Source organism: Notamacropus eugenii, chromosome 1 (assembly GCF_028372415.1).
Source record: "Notamacropus eugenii isolate mMacEug1 chromosome 1, mMacEug1.pri_v2, whole genome shotgun sequence".
NCBI classification, from domain to species: domain Eukaryota; kingdom Metazoa; phylum Chordata; class Mammalia; order Diprotodontia; family Macropodidae; genus Notamacropus; species Notamacropus eugenii.
The window spans coordinates 7,025,538-7,045,570 of record NC_092872.1 but is presented as its reverse complement, the minus strand read 5'-3'; the positions used below and the strand labels follow the sequence as shown (position 1 = coordinate 7,045,570).

General features: G+C 40.2%; 1 protein-coding gene across 2 annotated transcripts in view; it reads left to right on the top strand.

Moving 5' to 3' along the window:
- IHO1 (interactor of HORMAD1 1) overlaps positions 1 to 20,033 on the top strand; it is a 60,202-nt gene that overhangs the window by 567 nt on the left and 39,602 nt on the right. Inside the window, exons 2-7 of one of the 2 annotated variants that reach the window (XM_072651257.1) lie at positions 712 to 813; positions 7,651 to 7,792; positions 7,887 to 8,014; positions 12,835 to 12,901; positions 16,792 to 16,966; positions 18,319 to 18,482. In XM_072651257.1, the coding sequence (XP_072507358.1) occupies positions 12,846 to 12,901; positions 16,792 to 16,966; positions 18,319 to 18,482 (395 nt within the window). In that variant the 5' untranslated portion in view covers positions 712 to 813; positions 7,651 to 7,792; positions 7,887 to 8,014; positions 12,835 to 12,845. Of the gene's footprint in view, positions 1 to 711; positions 855 to 7,650; positions 7,793 to 7,886; positions 8,015 to 12,834; positions 12,902 to 16,791; positions 16,967 to 18,318; positions 18,483 to 20,033 lie in introns of both variants that reach the window. The other variant, XM_072651249.1, reaches the window with a different exon arrangement.

Genomic DNA, 20,033 nt, shown 5'->3' with positions numbered 1-20,033 from the left:
CTCCTGCTGCGCAGGCTCCGCCCTTCGTCCCGTCCCCCTGCCGGCTCCGCCCCTCCCTCATCCTCCGCCTCTGCTGTGCAGGAACCGAGCCCTGCGCTCCGTACGCTCCATGCGGTGTAAGCTCCGTGAGGGCAGGTCCTCTTTCGAATTTTGGCGTTGTTAAAACCAGTGCGGGCCCTCCGACCCCTCCTCAGCCACAGATCACGACTGAAGGTTCCCCCCGCCCCAGGCTCCCCCTCCCCCCGCACATGCGCAGTCTCCTCAGTCGTTATGGGTTGGAGCATTGTCCTGGACCTAACGTGGAGAGAGGGACCTGGGTTCAGATCCCACAGAGGACACTTTATAGCTCATGGCGTGTGTGCGTGTGTGTGCAAACCCTCTAGCCTCTCAGAACCCCAGTTCCTTCTCTGTAACGTGGATGCGGTGTGTCGTCTTCCACCTGACAAGATTAGGGGGCCCCCAACTAGCGAGGCGGGGCCAAGATTTCCTCGTGGCCGGGAGGAGAGGCCAGCTTGGACCCAGGCAGGCGTTTAGCCCTTCTCTGTGCTGTACCCCACATGAGTACCTGTGTAGACAGGGATATCTTAGCATGCATGTGTGCCTCCCTAACATATATAGTATAATAGCAGCAGAGATAAGGAGGTGGTACATTGAATTTATGGATATACAGATGCTGGGTAAGCATTTTACTGAGTACCTTTCTTCATGTAGCGTCTGGCAAGCAGGCAGATCCTGGCCTTGCGGGAAGACCTGCCATTACTGAGGTGAACATCTCCTTACAGACTTGAGTATGCAATGAGTATGCACATCCAGGTAAAGTCTGGGAGCAGGGCTATCCTTTAGGAGAGGACAAGGTAAGTGCCATGCAGCTTCAGGCTCTCAGTACACCAGTTAGTAAATGCTAGGACCTGGCATGCCCCCTTCCTCCCCTCCCTGTGTTTCTGACAGTAAGAGATGACAGTAGCAGATTGGAAAGTAGGGATAGAGGAGCGCTGTGATACAAGAAGCAAGTGGATCTAGCTCTGAGTACGTAATTGTCTGGGGAAAGGAGGCGTCCAAGTGAGGAGTAAGCAGGACAGTTGGGAAGCTGGCATTTATATAAATACACCCACCATTCCTTCAACCTGATTAGTCTTGTGTAGCGGTGCAGGTGTAGCTTAGTGGGAAGATGGAGTGACAGAACCATGTGGTCCACCGTTCTGATTTTGTTCCTGAGTTTATAGTAGATGCTTTTTTTGATAAAAGTTCATGAAGCCTTACTATGAGCTGATGTATGAGGGCTGGAAAGGGGGTGTGAGAGCCCCACAAAGACCCGGATACCACAGGCAGTTCATCTGGAGAAGACTTGATGAACTCAAGCATGGTTGAGGTCAAGGTAAAGATTTATTACACTTTTCAGCGGTCAAGAGTTCTTAGGGAACCTGCAACCTTAAAGGGGTACAGGGAAAGTTTATATGGGATATTCTATAGTATCACTTGTGCCAAATATGCTAACTAGGTATTTCTGGGTGGGATTAGGGAGTGGCTAAGGAGCGGTCAGTTCTTAAACGAACAGGCACTTTTGGTATCTGCTGCGCAGGTATTTTACCCAAAATTCATCAGGAAATAGCCCAAGGGGGAGCCACCTAGAGGTGTGGTTTTAGGCCTGAAATGCCACTAAGTCAACCAGCGGTCAGGGCTGGTTCAGAGAAAACAGGTTGTTTTCATCAATGTCTTATTAGACAAGATATATGTAAGGGAGTATAGGTTGTCCAAGTCTAGGATACATAGGAGTGGGTCAGTTAGCAGTAACTGTCGTTATGACCCAGTACGCAGCCTGATAGGCCAGTCCACAGCTGGTTCAGACTAATAAGTTCTAGAGGTGCAGCTGGCTACTACAGCAGGAAGGGAGATAACGGTTGTTTCTAGGGCAGGCTGTGTCCTTGGGCTGGGGAGAAACTGCCTGAGAGAATATTTTGAGGCTGGGAGAAATGTGATTTTTAAAAAGAAATGTGATTTTAGAATTGCAGGTCTAAGTACATGCACCCAAGCACCCCATCGTTGGCTTTTTACAAGTAGCAACAAATTTATTTTCCTTGTCTTAAGTTAATTATTTCAAGTAATGTAAAAAGACTGGAGGACATGATTGCATGACTGAGAAGGGTGCTTGCCAGAGGGTGGTGGAAAAAGATGGAAGGTATGACTATTGGTCAGAGTTTGTGGAATTTATGTAGCATGTTAAAAAAAAAAATGATAGGAAAATCTGAAGTTGTTTTCATGTGCACTAGCCAGAATGATTTGACTAGAGTGTTACTCTGCTTAAAACAAATAAATGATCACATTTCTTGTAGGGGGTCCTTAGGGAATTAAGTATTAGCTATTTACGAATAGAATTCTTTTTTACAGATGCTAGAATAACACCTACAACATAGCTTAGAAGGCTACCCATTACAATGTTGATTACTGGGGGCAGAGCCAAGATGGCAGAGTAGAAAGGCACACGTACGCTAGCTCCAAACCCACAGCCTATAAAATATCTATAAAAAAGAACTCCCAACAAATTCTGGAGCAGCAGAAGCCACAGAACAATGGAGCAGAGGAGATTTCTGTTCCAGAGAGCCCTGAAAACCTCTCGCAAAAGGTCTGTCGCGCCCCGGACCCGGAGCCGAGCCGAGCCCTACCTTGGCTGCATGGTGCCGAGAGGAGCAGATCCAACCGGGCTTCAAGGATGGAATCTCCATCGGCCGATCGGGTCCCTCCACCCACGGGCCCCAAAGGTTGGTGAGAGGGTCTTCTCGGCTTGCCAAGAGGGGAGTGGGGTGCCCCCATAACTCAGGCCCCCTCGGGAGGCAGCAGTGGAGGCGGTAGCAGACTGGGGCTCCCAGAGCAGGCAGGAGCCTGGATCCATTGTTGAAGGTCTCTGCATAAACCCCCTGAGGGAACTGAGCCCCGTGAGGTGCCCCTGCCCCCACTGGAGCAGCTGAACTTGATCTCACACTGAATAGCAGCCCTGCCCCCGCCCAAAGCCCTGAGGCTGGGAAGCAGCATTTGAATCTCAGACCCTAAGCGCTGGCTGGGCGGATCTGGAGGCGTGGTGGGGGTGGAAAGAAAACTCAGAAGGCAAGTCACTGGCTGGAAAAATGCCCAGAAAAGGGAAAAAAAATAACACTATAGAAGGTTACTTTCTTGGTGAACAGATAATTCCTCCCTTCCTTTTTGATGAGGAAGAACAATGCTTACCATCAGGGAAAGACACAGAAGCCAAGGCTTCTGTATCCCACACATCCAAAATAAATATACCATGGGCTCAGGCCATGGAAGAGCTCAAAAAGGATTTTGAAAATTAAGTTAGAGAGGTGGAGGAAAAACTGGGAGGAGAAATGAGAGAGATGAAAGATAAGTATGAGAAACAGGTCAACATCTTGCTAAAGGAGACCCAAAAAAATGCTGAAGAAAATAACACCTTGAAAAATAGGCTAACTCAATTGGCAAAAGAGGTTCAAAAAGCCAATGAGGAGAAGAATGCTTTCAAAAGCAGAATTAGCCAAATGGAAAAGGAGATTCAAAAGCTCACTGAAGAAAATAGTTCTTTCAAAATTAGAATGGAACAGATGGAGGCTAATGACTTTATGCAAAACCAAGAAATCACAAAACAAAACCAAAAGAATGAAAAAATGGAAGATAATGTGAAATATCTCATTGGAAAAACAACTGACCTGGAAAAGAGATCCAGGAGAGACAATTTAAAAATTATGGGCCTGCCTGAAAGCCATGATCAAAAAAAGAGCCTAGACATCATCTTTCATGAAATTATCAAGGAAAACTGCCCTGAGATTCTAGAACCAGAGGGCAAAATAAATATTCAAGGAATCCACTGATCACCTCCTGAAAGAGATCCAAAAAGAGAAACTCCTAGGAACATTGTGGCCAAATTCCAGAGTTCCCTGGTCAAGGAGAAAATATTGCAAGCAGCTGGAAAGAAACAATTCAAATATTGTGGAAATACAATCAGGATAACACAAGATCTAGCAGCTTCTACATTAAGGGATCGAAGGGCATGGAATAGGATATTCCAGAAGTCAAAGGAACTAGGACTAAAACCAAGAATCACCTATCCAGCAAAACTGAATATAATACTTCAGGGGAAAAATTGGTCTTTAAATGAAATAGAGGACTTTCAAGCATTCTTGATGAAAAGACCAGAGCTGAAAAGAAAATTTGACTTTCAAACACAAGAATGAAGAGAAGCATGAAAAGGTAAACAGCAAAGAGAAGTCATAAGGGACTTACTAAAGTTGAACTGTTTACATTCCTACATGGAAAGACAATATTTGTAACTCTTGAAACTTTTCAGTATTTGGGTACTGGGTGGGATTACACACACACACACACACACGCACACGCACATAGAGACAGAGTGCACAGAGTGAATTGAAGAGGATGGGATCATATCTTAAAAAAATGAAATCAAGCAGTGAGAGAGAAATATATTCGGAGGCGAAAGGGAGAAATGGAATGGGGCAAATTATCTCTCATAAAAGAGGCAAGTAAAAGACTTTTTAGTGGAGGGAAAAAGAGGGGAGGTGAGAGAAAAACATGAAGCTTACTCTCATCACATTCCACTAAAGGAAGGAATAAAATGCACACTCATTTTGGTATGAAAACCTATCTTAAAATACAGGAAAGTGGGGGAGAAGGGGATAAGCAGGGTAGGAGGGATGATGGAAGGGAGGGCATGGGGAGGAGGGAGCAATTTGAGGTCAACACTCATGGGGAGGGACAGGATCAAAAGAGAGACTAGAAGTAATGGGGGACAGGATAGGATGGAGGGAAATATAGTTAGTCTTACACAACACGACTATTATGGAAGTCATTTGCAAAACTACACAGATATGGCCTATATTGAATTGCTTGCCTTCCAAAGGGAAGGAGTGGGGAGGGAGGGAGGAAGAGAAGTTGGATCTCAAAGTTTTAGGAACAACTGTCGAGTACAGTTCTTGCTACTAGGAAACAAGAAATACAGGTAAAGGGGTATAGGAAGTTATTTGGCCCTACAGGACAAAAGAGAAGATGGAGACAAGGGCAGAGAGGGATGATAGAAGAGAGGGCAGATTGGTGATAGGGGCAATTAGAATGCTCGGTGTTTTGGGGTGGAGGGAGGGGACAAAAGGGGAGAAAATTTGGAACCCAAAATTTTGTGAAAATGAATGTTAAAAGTTAAATAAAAAATAAATTAATTTTAAAAAATGTTGATTACTTCTCAAAAACTTAGCTCCTTTTTCAATCCATGCACATAATCAGCTTGGCATCAGCCAGTTTAATTTTAAATTGTCTTGCCTCCAAAAAACATCTCATGAGGTTCATTTTATCTTGCAAACTGACTAGTTCGTTATGTTTACATATCCAGGGGTTTTTATTTGTTTGTTTCAGATCTGTGACATCATTAGGGTCAAGAACTCCTGGTAAGGAAACTCTCTTCTACAAATTCAGAGCTATAGCTATTCTGCAGTTTGTGATCAGAGAGTTGTCTGGGCCATAAAAAGGTTAAGTGACTTACCTAGGATCACATAGTGAGTGTGTGTCAGGGACTGACTGACTCAAAATATTTCTGATCTTGAAATCTGATTTGAAACCCATTATGCCGTATTGTCTTTCTTGCATAGCTATATAGTTTTTAAAGATAACTTTGTGTTCTCCCGTTGCTGTAATGGAATTTTAGATTTTGATGGTGTCCTCTGACTTGGTTAGATGGAGCTCTGTGAGTGTAGTACGCCTTCTGGGCTCTCTCACTGTCCCAACTCCCACAGACACTGGTAGGCAAGCCCCTGGTGGCGGCTGACTCTCCTCCTGAGAATAACCATGAGGGACTGAAGTTGGTTTTTCTAGTGTTATTGCTCACAGGTTCCCATTTGATGTGCTCCCTGATGATAATTAACCACCCAGACTTAATTAGATTTTAGAAAGGGGTATTTACTGAGATGTTATAATAAGAATGGTTGGCATAAACATTCACCCCAAAAAACTGGTACGATCTCCACAGTGAAATGGGCTCAAATTAGAGAGCACATGCAGAAAAGTGGTAACTCACAGCTCCTCCTTGGAACAGAAGTCCTTTTCTCCCTTCCTGGAGAGCTGGTGAAGCTCCTTCCTCTAAGGTGTGTGTGTAGCACAATGCTGGTTTGTCCTCTCAGCTCCCAGATGGATGCATTGTTTGTTACTAGTCTAGTCTCTCTGATGACCAGGTAAATGGGAGGAGGATGACCCTCCCTCTGGGCTTATCTCCTCCGTTTTGCTGCTGTGGTTACCATGTGTACAAAGGTCAAATTCTTCAAAAAATTCCCCAAACATTCCTACTTTCCTATATTCCTACTTGAATCGCTTCATGTGTGTATGTATAGACATATGTGTGTATATATATACATATATACATACATATCAGTGAAGAGATTCAAGAAGGAAAGCAGGTAGATGGAGAGCATTTATATAAATATGTGCACACATGTATGTGTGGATGTGGATGTACGTGCAGAGGTGTATCTGATTCTTTCAATGAATTCAGTGTCATCTAATTGGACAGCTCTGTGGTGCAGGTGTTAGAGTGCCAGGCCTGGAGTCAGGAAGACTCATGTTCCTGATTTCAAAGCTTGCCTTAGACACTAACTAGCCGTGTGACCTTGCACAAGTCACTTAATCCTGTTGGCCTCAGTTCTTCATCTGTAAAATGATTTGGAGAAGGAAATGGCAAAGCCAAGAAAGCCTCAGATGGGATCCCAAAGATTAAAGATTTCATCTAATGACTTGAAGCACTCAGTGCTTGCACCTCATTTGTACCTTTGATTCATTGATTCAGTGGTGATATCTAGGGTTAGTTCACACCCAGTTTATAGATTTGATTGATTGAATGAAGCATCTCCATTTTCACCCGATAGACTTATCAGGGTGTAGACCATTTTATTAGTTACATTAATTATTGGGGCTGGGGTGAGGTATGTAAAACATCTCTTACATGTGCCTGTAAACTTTTTTGGCGGGGAGGAGGTCCATCAATGAGGTAAGATTGGGGCAAGATTTGAGAACCACAGTTCTAACTATTGATGCATTTACAACCTTAGAGTTATAAGTTAAATGCCAGTGGTCGATCTGTCAGGAGTTGGTGAGCTTAGATATTCTCTTTGGGGAGTCTAGGAGGGCCTCCTGGGGAGCTAGGACTATGGCCTAAGCACAGGTAGGAGTCTGAGTGAATTCCAACCATCATTCTTGACCTTTTCTGTTTCATTGGCTTGGCTCTTTCTGAACTTCTTTTGCCTTTTGAACTTTGGGATTCCTTCAAGTATGAGGTATTTAAGGAATGTTTGAACGGAGGCAGTTGATTAAAAATATATCTGTGCTTCCCGCTTTCATCTTATTTGGCTATGTTATTCATTTATTTGCTTTGTAAGAAGTGTCTTTCAGTGGGCTCCTTTGAAAGTAGACTACAAAGAGGAAATTAATATATCCCTGTACTCACACAAGTTGAAACAAATTAATTAATTGCAGTATTTAGTAATAACTAGCTATTTCTTTTTTCAGATAAGGCAAATGTAGCTTATAGGGTAGTCTTTAATTTATTTATATCTTTTGCTTTCCTATCACTTTCATTTCCAAATATGTTTCTTCTCCTCCCCTCCCCAGAGAGCCGTTCTTTATAACAAAAAATAAGAGAGAAAAAAGCAGTTCAGCAAAGTTAACCAGCACCTCAGATGAGTCTGATGTTCATGCAATGCTCATCTGTTCCTGCAGTCTCCCAACTCTGAAGAGAGGAGGGAAGTGCATGGTAAAGTCTTTGAAATTATAATCACTCAGACTAGAACATAGGCTTCACTTTTAATTCATTTAATTGTTACTTGTCCTTACTTCACTTTTCTCAGCACCTTTCTCTCATTGAACTTTCTTTGGGACAAAGAAAAGCAATTGAGAAAAATACCAAATCTGAGAACGTGCACGACGTCCTGGCCAGCGGCAGCTGTCCTCCCAACTTTCTGACAAGAAGGGAGAGGTAAGTTTCGTTGTCTGTTCTCAAGGAGTTTAACTGAATTTTTCTGTTACGAAGACTTTTCATTTTCATTGTTGTCGTCATTATGTTTATTATTTTCTTAGTTCTGTTTATTTTCCTCTGCATCAGTTCCTATAAATGTTCTTATTTCTCTGAATTCCTTGCATTCCTCATACTGCATAGTAATGTTCTATTACAGTCACATACTGAAGTTTGTTTTGTCATTCCTCGTTAGATGGACGTGCACATAGTTTGCTACCACAAAGTGACATGAGGAAGATAATTCTGCTAGATACATTATATTGGATCCTTGTTTTTGTCTTCGATTCCCTTGGGGTATATGTCCAGTGTTAACCCCTAGGGTCAAAGGGTATGGACAATTTAGTTATCTTTCTTGCGTAATTAGGATCATAATCCATTTTCTGAGAAAACTGAGATGCACTCAGAAGGTTGAGTGACTTGTTGTAGTCAGAGAACTAATGGAGAGCATGGAGTACAGTGAGCACCAAATGTTTATGAGCTGGCTCTTAGCTGATGGAAAGGTAGGGAAAGCAGAAAGCGAGGTGCGTAACCATTTTCTTCTTGTGTTTAATTGCAAAGGTGAGGCCTTTTAGCTTCCTGGTTTCTGAGTAAAGTGTCAGTCTGCTAATCTGCATTGCCATCCTAGAATAATAAACAGGCTCTGAATGTCTAATTGTACTGGATCTCTTTTTAAAAAACCGTTTATATTTCCGTATTATCGCCTTCCCAAAATAAAGTTAGGTGTTATAAAACATAAATGTTAATATTCACTCTCAAATGCTTCAGTGTTTGTGTAGTGTTCTCTGTGACCCTGGGCAGGTCACTCCACCCTGTCTGCCTCAGTTTCCCCATCTGTAAAATGAGCTGGAGAAGGGAATGGCAAACGGCTCCATTATGTTTGCCAAGAACACCCCAGATGGGGTCACGAAGAGTCAGACGTGACTGAAATGGCCGAACAATGAAGAGATGACTGTTACCGCGTCAGCATGTGTTATATCTCATACTTGTATATCTCCTACACATTTGTTGGAGTCAGTGTTAATCAGGGTTAAATCAGTTAAAATCAGTTAGTGGATATTTATTAAGCACCTGCTGTGTGCCAGGCACTGTGCTAAGACCTGAGGATCCAAAGAGAAGCAGAAGACAGTTCCTGTTCAAGGAGTTCACAGTCTAGTGGAGGAGATGCAAACAACTATGTGCCAACAAATTTTATACAGGATAAACTGGAAGTAAGCAACATAGAGAAGGTCTTAGTATTAAGGGGGATCAGGAAGGGCTTTCTGTATAAAGTAGGACTTTAGCTGGATTTTTTGGGAGATCTGGAGGTAGAGATGATGGAGGAGAATATTCAAGCCTAGGGGATAGCAGCCAGCAAAAATTCTGAGTCTGCAAATCGAATTCTCTTGTGCATTGAAAAGGAAGGAGGCCAGTGTCATGGGATCTCATAGTATGTGGAGACTGGATGTGTAAGGGATAAGAAGACTGGGAAAGGAGTAGAGGAGAGGGGGGTAGGTTATGAAGTGCTTGAATGCCAAACAGAGGCTTTTACATTTGATCCTGAGGGTGATAGAGAGCACTGGAGTTTATTGAGTAGAAGTGTGATATGGTCAGACCTATGCTGTAGGAAGTCATTTTGGCAGCAGAGTGCAGGATGGATGGAATGAAGAGGGTCAAAGCAGGGAGACCAGTTAGCATGCTGGATGTGATAGAGCCTACCCTGGAGTGGCGGCTGTGTGATGAGAGAGAAGGTGGCATCTAGGAGAGATGTTACAAAGATAAAATTGACAGGCCTTGGCAGCAGATTGTTGGGGATGGTGAGTGGGGGGAGGGTTTGAGAAAGAGAGAGAGAGAGGAATTGAGGATGATACTCATATTAGGAGCCTAGGGACCTGGGAGAATGGTGATAGTCTTCAACAGTAATAAGGAAGTTAGGAAGAAAAGAGGGTTTGAAGGTGAAAGATATGAGTTCAGTTTTAGAAATGTTGAGTTTAAAAGTCCGTGGGACATCTAGTTTGAGAGATCTAATATTCATTTGCTGATAAGAGACTGCAGGTCAGCAGGAGAGGGAGGAGAAGAAGGTCTGGGACAGAGCCCTTTAGGATACCCATAAATGAAGATCCAGCAAAAGAGATGCAATGAGTGGTCAGATACATAGGAGAACTAGGAGAGGGTAGTGTCACAGAAAGCAGGAGAAAAGAGAATTAAGCAGATGAGGTGATTTAACAGGGTCAAAGACTGCAGAGATGTCGAGAAGGATGAGGACTGAGAAAAGGCCATTAGATTTGGGAATTAGGAGATTATACATTACTTTGAGAGAGCAGTTGAATAATGATGGGAAACCAGACTGTAGAGAGTTAAGAAAAGAGTTGAGAGGAAAGGTGGATCCTACTGTAAATGGCTTTCCCAAGGAGTTTAGCAACAAAAGGGAAGAGAGATATGGGACAGTAGCTGTCAGCCATGGATTGGATTAAGTGAAGGATTTTTGAGAATGGGGAGACATGGGCATGTTTACAGACAGCAGGGAAACAGCTAGTAGAATAGGAGAGATTGAGGATAAGTGAGAAGTGGGGATTATGACAGGTACAATCTATTGGGAAAAACAGGATGGAATGGGATCAATCACTTGTATACGTAGAAGGGTTTGCCTTAGCATGAAGGACCACCTGAATATATGAGATGGGGTGAAAGCGGAGATAGTGGCAGAAGGCATTTAGGAAATCTGAGTTGAAGAAAAGGGGAGAAGAGGAAACTGGAGGAGTGATTTCAGTTTTTTCTTTTTTAAAAAATTATTTTATTTGTTTTCAGTGTTCTATAATCACTTCTATACATCTTAGATTTTTTCTCCCTCCCTTCTTCCTCCTTCCCCCTTCCCTGTCATTTCAGTTTTTTCAGTGAAATATGAAACAAGGTCCTCAGGTAAGAAGGTAAGAGGAGAAGGAGGCTATGTGGGGGGGAGTTTGAGGAAGGAGGAAAATGTTTGGAAACACTGCTGTGGGGAGTGATATGGTGAGTCATTTAGGGAGAAGGAGAAAGGATTGCCTTCCAACAGTGAGGACCCAGTTGAGATTATGCAACATACATTTGTAATAGAGCCAGTCAGCATGGTTTTTGGAATTTCCTCCAGCTTCCTTTGGTAGAATGTGTTTGGAAGTGAAATCAACTGATGGTGGGAGTAATCCAGCACTGAGACTTGACCAGGCAAGATTAGTGATAGGATAAAGTGGGCAAGAGATTTAAGATGACAGTGTAGAGTTGAACTGGTTCATTAAATGGTCAAGATGAGGAATGGTAGAGAATATCACCAGTGCCATGGTGATGGCTTGATAAAAAACTAGAGTCAAAGGATTGGAGGTTACAGTGAGGATAAAGAACTGAGTTTTGGGTTAGAAGGTAGAGGAAGGGATAAAATGACAATGGATTGTAAATTTCCGAGATCATATACATGGATGTGGAGTGTTTGTGGGTGATAGCAAAATTGAGTGTGACCATCTCTGCATGTAACTGAGATGAGGTAGAGGTCATGGAAAATGAGCAAATTGAGGAACTGGGAGATAAGAGTGTTTGAGGAAATGTCAGTATGTATGGTATAAGTATTTAAATTAGGTAGCCACCTAGGTGTGTGATTTCATGGGATGAGTGGAATGTTTTCTTTTTCAATATAATCTCTCCTCTACCTGGGTGACTTGAGCTTAAGCACCCACAACTGGAGAATCTTTCAATTTTTTAAGAAAATTAACTACTAAAAAAAAAAAAAGAAAAAAAAAAAGAAAATTAACTACTTCTACAATCCTGTACAAACTTGTACTGCTTTATAAAGTAAAGTGAATAGACTACTGTAAAGTTCTACAGACTACTAATAAAGTACTAGCTTGCTCTCCTAATTAGAAAATCAAGATAGTAATTGACTGGGTATTCATTTTGCCACATTGTCAGAAATAGGAATTTTCAATAAATGTGAGTAACTTTTATTTGACAGATGTGGTACAGTCTGAAAAAACATAGCACTTCCCTCACTAATGTGATTCGGTGGGGAAAGGGACTGGCATTTTAGTTTCAAAATGAGTACAGTGTAGTCTAGAATTTTCAGAGCATTTTGTTCTGACCTTTCTTTTGATGTGTCACATTCTTCTGGCATTATAATTCTTTGTGTGTTGTTGAATCTCCCTTACTAGAACATATGCTTTCTGATGGCAAGATCTAAACTGTATTCAGCATGATATAAGGGAAAGAATGCTGAACCTGGGATTGAATCCCACTGCAGACATTTACTAGTTTTGTGACTTGGCATCATCTCTATGAATATTGGTTTCCTCAACTGTGAAATGAAAATAACCTGTCTCACAGGGCTTTGGAGACCATACGTTTAGGGCTAAAGGAACCACAGAGATCATTTGGTCCAAACCTCTTATTTTAAAAATGAGGAATATGAGACCCAAAGATGTGAACCGGCATGTCCAAGGCATATAACTGGCAAATCTGAGGTCATGTAACTGGCAAGTGACTGAGCCAGAATTCAAATATAGGCCTGAATGAAACTGTTTCCTCAGTTGTTTTCCCTGCTAGTAAATATGGAATTTTGACTGAATTAGAGTACTTTGTACCTTTATACAAAGTCATAAAAAAATGCCTCCTCAGGAAAGGTGGTCCTTGTTATGGTGGTAAAGAAAATGTCTTGATGGAAGTATAATGTAGATACTACGATCTGAACATCCTGATTTCCACAGAATAGGCATTTGTAAATTGTTTTTAAAAAATCACTCTATGGGCTGGCCTAATTAATGTACTTTCCTTCTTTCTAATAGAATCTTAAGAAATGAACTTTAACGTCTGGAATGTCAAAGACATGCTCAGCGTTCCCTCAGGCCCAGGGTAAGTTTTTATAAGTACATACTCTGTAGATTAAGGAAGATCTTGTGACTGCATTTATCTATTGTCTATCCACTTACCTAGTGGAAGGTTTCCACTAATGGATGCTGCAGTCTGTTGCCACTCAAGCCTGCAAGGCCTTTCTTCACCCTATCTGGTCTCTTCCTGAAGTTTTATATTTTATATATGAAAGCAGTAAATCGGCCAATAAACATTGGTTTGAATGCATTTGAGGAGAAAATTTAATTCCGTAAATATATTCATTAAACACCTATTGTACGACTAATTGTTTTAGGCACTATGGGCAGAGACAGAAAAAGCATAAGACACGGCCCATAATATTTAAATATTTTATAGTCCAAGTAAAGAAGCAATTTAATTCAACAAATTTATTTATTAAATAATTATTTTGTGTCCAACTCTGGTTTAGACACTATGAAAAATACAAAAGTGTGACATATAGTCTCTGATATCTAGGAATTAAAATCAATTGAATAATGAATGAAAAAGCATTTATTAAGAGTTTATTATCTGCCAGGTATTGTCAGACACCCTGGTGATACAAATTCAAGTAAGCAGGGCAATCCCTGCCCTCATGGAGTTTATATTCTAATAGAGGAAGACAATACAGCTGGAAATTGCTAGATAGTAATGTGGAAACTGGGAACAGGACTGGAGAAAGTGAAAGCTCAGCAGTCAGAGGGCAGGGTCAAAGGGAAAATAACTGAGGAAATAGTTTCATTCAGCTGTCATCTACTAAACACCCACGTTGTTGCCAGCCTTGTACTAAGTACTACAGAGCGTAAAGAGCATATATATGTGTGTATAGATATGTATATGTATATATATATATACACATGCATGCATATCATATATAATGCATACACACATAATACATATATGTGTATTTGTATATGCACATATACACCTACATATACACATGGATACATACATACATACACACATATTTCTATGTCTTGTCCCTACTGTTGAGGAGCTTACTGTCTAGCTGGGCAGATAAGATATAAATACACAAAACAGTTAGCACATTGCATCATAATAGAGTTATGTAGTTGTATGGAATTATGTGGCACAAACTTGGAGCACCGCAGGAGTTCATAGTAGCTTTAAATTATACAGGTTAAGTGTTGTCCTGTCAGTTATCCCAACTTGTGGTCTGATTTTCAAGCCCACTTAGAGAAAGTAATTTACGCCTAAGCACACATTGGTATCTACCAGCTCTGTGCTTTCCCAGCCTTTCCTAGCTTCTGGTTTGGGTGATAGGTAAGAGGCTATAACAGAAATGGAGGAAGAAATTTAAGAAATTTCTAATTGTCTTCCTGTATGACTGCTCACTGAGGGCTTTCTTTTCTTCAAATGCTTTCTTGAAGGTTCATTATTAATTTAGCAGAAACCTGGAGCTTTGTTCCCTTTTTAAAAAATTGCAGTTAGTATTGAGTATGAAAAAAACTAAAGGTCTTCATTAATTTCAAAACTGTCTTAAGATGGAAATGCAGTGTGATTCAAACTGGCTTACTAATCTGTCTTTTTTTCTAGCCAAACTAATTATTCACTGTGGTCTTGGGAAGGGGAGGAAATCACAAAGATCTATTTTGAACTATTATTATTCAGCTTTTCATATGTATACATATATGTATGTGTACACATATGTACATGTATATATATACACACACATATATACTTACATCTCTATCTTTCCAGAGTGGGGTATGGGGGGGAGGCAGTCCTTGAATTTATTCAGCTTAAAGCTCTAGTAGTAGGTCTAGATAAGAATCATCATCCTCTCCTTTTTGTTGTAGCTTATAATTATTGTTCATTAATGACATAAAAGATCCTTCTTGGTTAGGATATGTATTATATTTATGTACTACTCAGTTATTTTAAATTTTATACTTTGAAGATGGAAGATCTTTGTGAGTTATTTCTTGGGCTACTGATTTTTAAAATCGTTTGACTGCACTCTTTAGGCCAAACTGTCTAGATTTTTCTTAAATTTGACATTCTTGTTCTTCTTTTTGTCTTGACCTATATAGTATGCAGTCTATTATGTGGAATTGACATTAATTTTAGCTAACATTTTATTAGTGCTTTTTGGTTTACAAAATATCTTCCTTACAAGAACCCTGGGAAGTAGGTAGAAGTATTATCTCCATTAGATAAATAAAGGAAACTGAGGTGTGGAAAGTTTATGTGACTTGCCTGTGGTGGAACCAGGTTGTCCAGCTCAGCTCCACGGACTTCCACTCTAGATCGTCACTGTGCTGATCTTGCTCGCTCCACTTTAAGAGTTAAGAGAGTGAATACCAGTGCCCAAGTCATCATAGCAGAGGTAACGAATGCCGTAACTTTCCACAGGAAATGATGCAGGTTCAACAATTGATTATTCCTTGGCCAACTCTCTTTCCTCTTCTGTAAAGTGAGAAGCTTGGAGGAGGTGATGGCTGTAATCCCTTCTGAGAGCTGTTTGTGTGCTGTGCAAAATATAAGTGGGTAGACAGGAAAAATACAAGGATGAAAGTCTTTAATATGGGAGTATTATGGGTTGTAGAGGCTTTAAAAGGCAGTGAATACCACAGATGTCCAAGCATCCACAGTTTGTTTTTTGTTATTTTACTAATCTGTTTTTTGAGGTTGTATTTGGAGGAAGGAGGTTTGATCTTTTTTTGTTCTTTTGAACCAGCTTCCTTTTGTTCTTCATATTTTTGAACATTTGTACTTTATCCTAAGTTAGAGCAAAATTTATTTATAAAAATTTAAAAAAATTTGAATTCTAGTACAGTATTATACAGTACAGTATTGTTACAGGATTGTAACCTGTGAGTCACTTATGATAAATGGACAAGAAACAAGAAGCCATTGTAGGGAGCAGAGCATTACTTCACGAAAATCTTGAGAAGGTGGTGTACTTCAAAGATGGAGATGGGCCTGTGTAAGCTATGCTGGTGTTTCTAGAAGTACTGACTAAATTTCTCTGACAAGAAAATTATTCTACCACAGTACCAGGAGTTCTCTTGATCTTCTGTTAAGAAGGTTTATTGCAGTCAGAGCGGTGATAGTTTAGTCTTAACTGATACCTAGTAGAATATTGGTGGTACCATTCTAAGGGTGATAGCAGGCAATGTGGCAATACAAGACTGAAATGGTTGTTTGTAATTAGAAAGGCAATTACTAAATAGTAATTGTTTCTCTTTTACCCAGGAACCCTGAAGGTCTTTCCTTCTCAGTTTGATTTTTTGTTTTGTTTTGTTTTGTTAAAGGGGCCATCCCTTGAGTAACTACGTAACCACTTAAAGAAGCCTATTCATTGAATGGGTGTATCTCACTCAAAATGAGAATGTGGTAAGACCTTAGCCTGAAAGGATCAGGGTCTCCCATAGCATCCTGGGCCATCTCCAGTCATCCTGAGGAATATCAGGCTCCTGGACCCAGATGGCTCTGGAAGAGAAAGTGAGGTTGGTAACCTTGCACAGCCCTCTCTCACTGAAATCAAAGTCACCTGCAAGTCATGTCATCATCTTGATGTCATGGTCCTCCTCCAGAACAAAGGACAAATACAAGATATAATAGTCTGGCAAGAGCATTAAATCTGGAGACTGAAAGAGTTCAGTTATAGACATCACCTGTATTAGAATGTGTATTGCTACAGCATTTAGCACAATGCTTTTCACATAACAGGTGCTTAATAAGTACTTTTTCATTCATTCGTTCATTCTGTAACCTCTGGTGAGTTACTTCACCTTATAAATCATTTTCATAGTCCATAAAATAGAGTCGAACTCAACGATCTCTAGATCCTATGACTCTAGAATTTAATTGCCTCAAAATATCTCCTGACTTGAAGTATATTACTCTTTATTTTTACATTATTCCAGGACCAATAAACCATCTAGTTGGAATAACAGTCTTAATGATTACTCCAGCCTCACTGATTCCCAGTTCCTCTTTGGGTCCCAGTTCTGTCCAGAGAATTCACAATCGCTTTCAGCATCTTTGGACTTCAGTGCCCACTTGAGACACACCAAAACTTCACAACAGAACTCCGAGGATGTAAGTGTGATTTATGTCATTTCTTTGCAATCATTTCACCATTCTTAAGAAAAGTAGGATGTCTTTAAAAAAAACTGTTTAAATATGTTTTAGGAGGTGGACGTCTCAAAGGATAATACTTGTAGAGAGTCTGTAATAAATGAGTGACTTGCTTGGTTAGATGTAATGGGAAAATAATTTGTTTTTGCAGTTGTTTTTGTTATGTAAATAATAGTTAATAACGAAATTGTGTCAAGTGTGGTTGGGCTTCAGCCTTTCTTGGGGAGAGTCAAATGTTGCACCATTTTTTTCTGAGCCCAGTAATGTAATTTTGCTCATTCGATTTTGCAGAGGGAAGAAGGCTTATTGTGAGCTGTTTAGTTGCATCGTAATATACATTTTTCATTTTGACAGCAGAATTTTCTAAGAAGCTCCAGGTGATTTGTAGACTTCGTTAATGCCTCCTTCTAAAAGATGCACTTAAAGAAAGTGAATGTTCAAAGAACACAAATGAGACATAGTACAATCAGAGATGTGCCCATTTATATTTTGTGACTCAGAACCTATACCAGGAATAGCTTCTAAATCTCTTAAGTCTTTAATCATTGTTAATTAGTCTATTTTCCTGCTCTCCTGGTGTTTACTGTTGCTCTGATTAAATTGAGAGAGAGAGAGAGCAAGAGAGAGCATGGGGCAATGGAAGTAGCACTGGACGTGGCTTCAGGAAGCCTGGGTTCAGTTCTTTGCTCTACTATCTCCTTGATCCAAGGACAGTATTTTGTAAATTTTAAAGCCGTTAGAAATGTGAGCTATCATGTATTATAATATTTTGCAGGTTCACCTTTGCATTTGATGGAAGTTTAGTCACTATGGGCCTACGTCATAAACTGAACCCTCCAGAAGGATTTCAGTGCTAAAATTGAGGCCCAATGACCTGAAAAGGTCAGATTCAGCGTTTCCAATTTGATGCTCAATTGGGGATTTTTAATTTGTTCTTTTTCTAGTTTTTTTTAGTTGAATGCCCAAGTCATCGATTTATTCTTGCTCTGTTTTATTGATGGAAGAATTTAGAGAAATAAATTCTCCCCTAAGGACTGCTTTGGCTGCATCTCATAAATTTTGGGATGTTTTCTCATGATTTTCTTCCATTATTGATTTTTTTCTCCAAGACATTTATTTTCAGTAGGCTATGTCACTTATTTTGGGGGGAATCTGTTATGCTAATACTAAAATGAGGTACTTAAAGTTACAAAATTACATGTTTAGAATCATGTCATATATGGAAATGGTCTTACTTTGCAGAGGACTGAGGGAGATATTATAAGTACCTTGTATCTGAGTAGCTGTAAGGATTTCTTTTTTATTTCCAACAGAGTGAACCTAGTATTTTCACAAAGTATCAGGCAAAACCCCAGCTGTTTGGAGGAGAGTCAAAGGATGGAAATTTACTTCTTCCTCATTTGCCTATTGGAAAATCCAAAAGTGTCTTGGAGCAGTTTGAGGAGAACAAGAAGAGAGCACAAGATAAACAGGACAGGTATGAAAATGTACCCAAAGACAGGCAAATAAAGGACAATTCATTTCTTTGAATGGAAGAAGAAAATGACTGATATTAAGGGCTTTAGTTCAAATCTGCCACATATGGGGAAAGGAATGTGTCTTCCTGTTCCATGTCCTATTTACTTTAGTGAAATGTGCCCTGTGCTTTAAAGCTTTGGGATTAGGATGGATTATGAAGACTTTTTACCCATTCAGGAAAAAGAATGCTAGAGGACTTCCTGTGAAAGGAATGGTAGATGCAAGCTATAGCTTGTGTTCCTTCTGAAAAATACACCCATTTTCTTTTCCATGAGAAATAGCATGCAGTTGGCTACCTATTTTAGGGGAAAATTAAAAATGAAGGGTTTTGAGTTGCATTTCCAGAAGAGTTTCAGTAAAGCACAAGAATATATTTATTGCTGGTTTTCCCAATGAGAAATTGGGGATTTTGTGAAAAAGGCCTGGAGGTCCATTGACATAATTTGTGAAGTGGTTGATATTGTATCTTGTTGTTTCATCTTGATTAAATTTAGGAGGTAAATTAGAACCCTTAAACTCACTTTATAGAGAGTGAAGCTAAAGGCTCGGAGCACAGAAAGTCATTTGCCCAGTATTTGACAGCCAGCTCCTGACAGTCATGATTTTCAGCTTTTTACCTTTTAAGATGTAGTCTCAACCTCATACAGTCACAGTCCCTAGAGTTCAAAATGGCTCTTTGAAGTGATCTAGTTCAACCTTCTTATTTTATAGATGAGGAAGTTGAAACCCACATAAATTAAATTTCCCTGGTCGCATAAACCATAAGCAGCAAAACTGAGATTTGAGCCGAGGTCCTCTCTCGTATTAGTGCACTTTCCACTAAGCTATTTAGGTTGCTGATCTATTCCACATACCAGACATATTCTCACACTTGACAAGAGATAGTGATGTATATCTTTTCTGTTTTTTTCATCCACTAGTGACATTATGACAGTGAGCCTACAGAATTCAGTTCACATTAGCGATTATTGCTTATTGAGTGTTAGTGATAATTGCTTTGTTATGTTTGTGTTCTTCATGTGGATCAGGAAAGAAGGCAGGAGTGTCTTTCTAAATTGCTGTAGGCACCTAGACACAGAAGACTGTAGGATCAAGCCTGACTCCTGGAGTTTACATAAAAGTAAAATGAGCACAGCCAGATGGTGACGCCCTCCAGATGAACCCAGTTACTATCAAGGGCATCGCTGTTCTTCCAGTCATCCAGGTCCAATAGCCTCAGAGTAATCCTTGGCTTCTCACTCTCACTCACACTCTGTATCTATTTATCTGTCTGTCTGTAGATGTAGATATATGCACCTATATGTAAATATGTAAGCTATATATAAATAATATGCATTTATACATAACATAATATGTGTCACATATAGTATGTTACGTAATATATACACATGCATCCACACAATCTCTTGCCGAATCCTTCTCTGCAACATCCCTTGGATGCATCATTTTCTCTGCAGTCACATAGCAACCACCCATGTTTAGGCTCTCATCGTTTTTAACCTGGGCTATT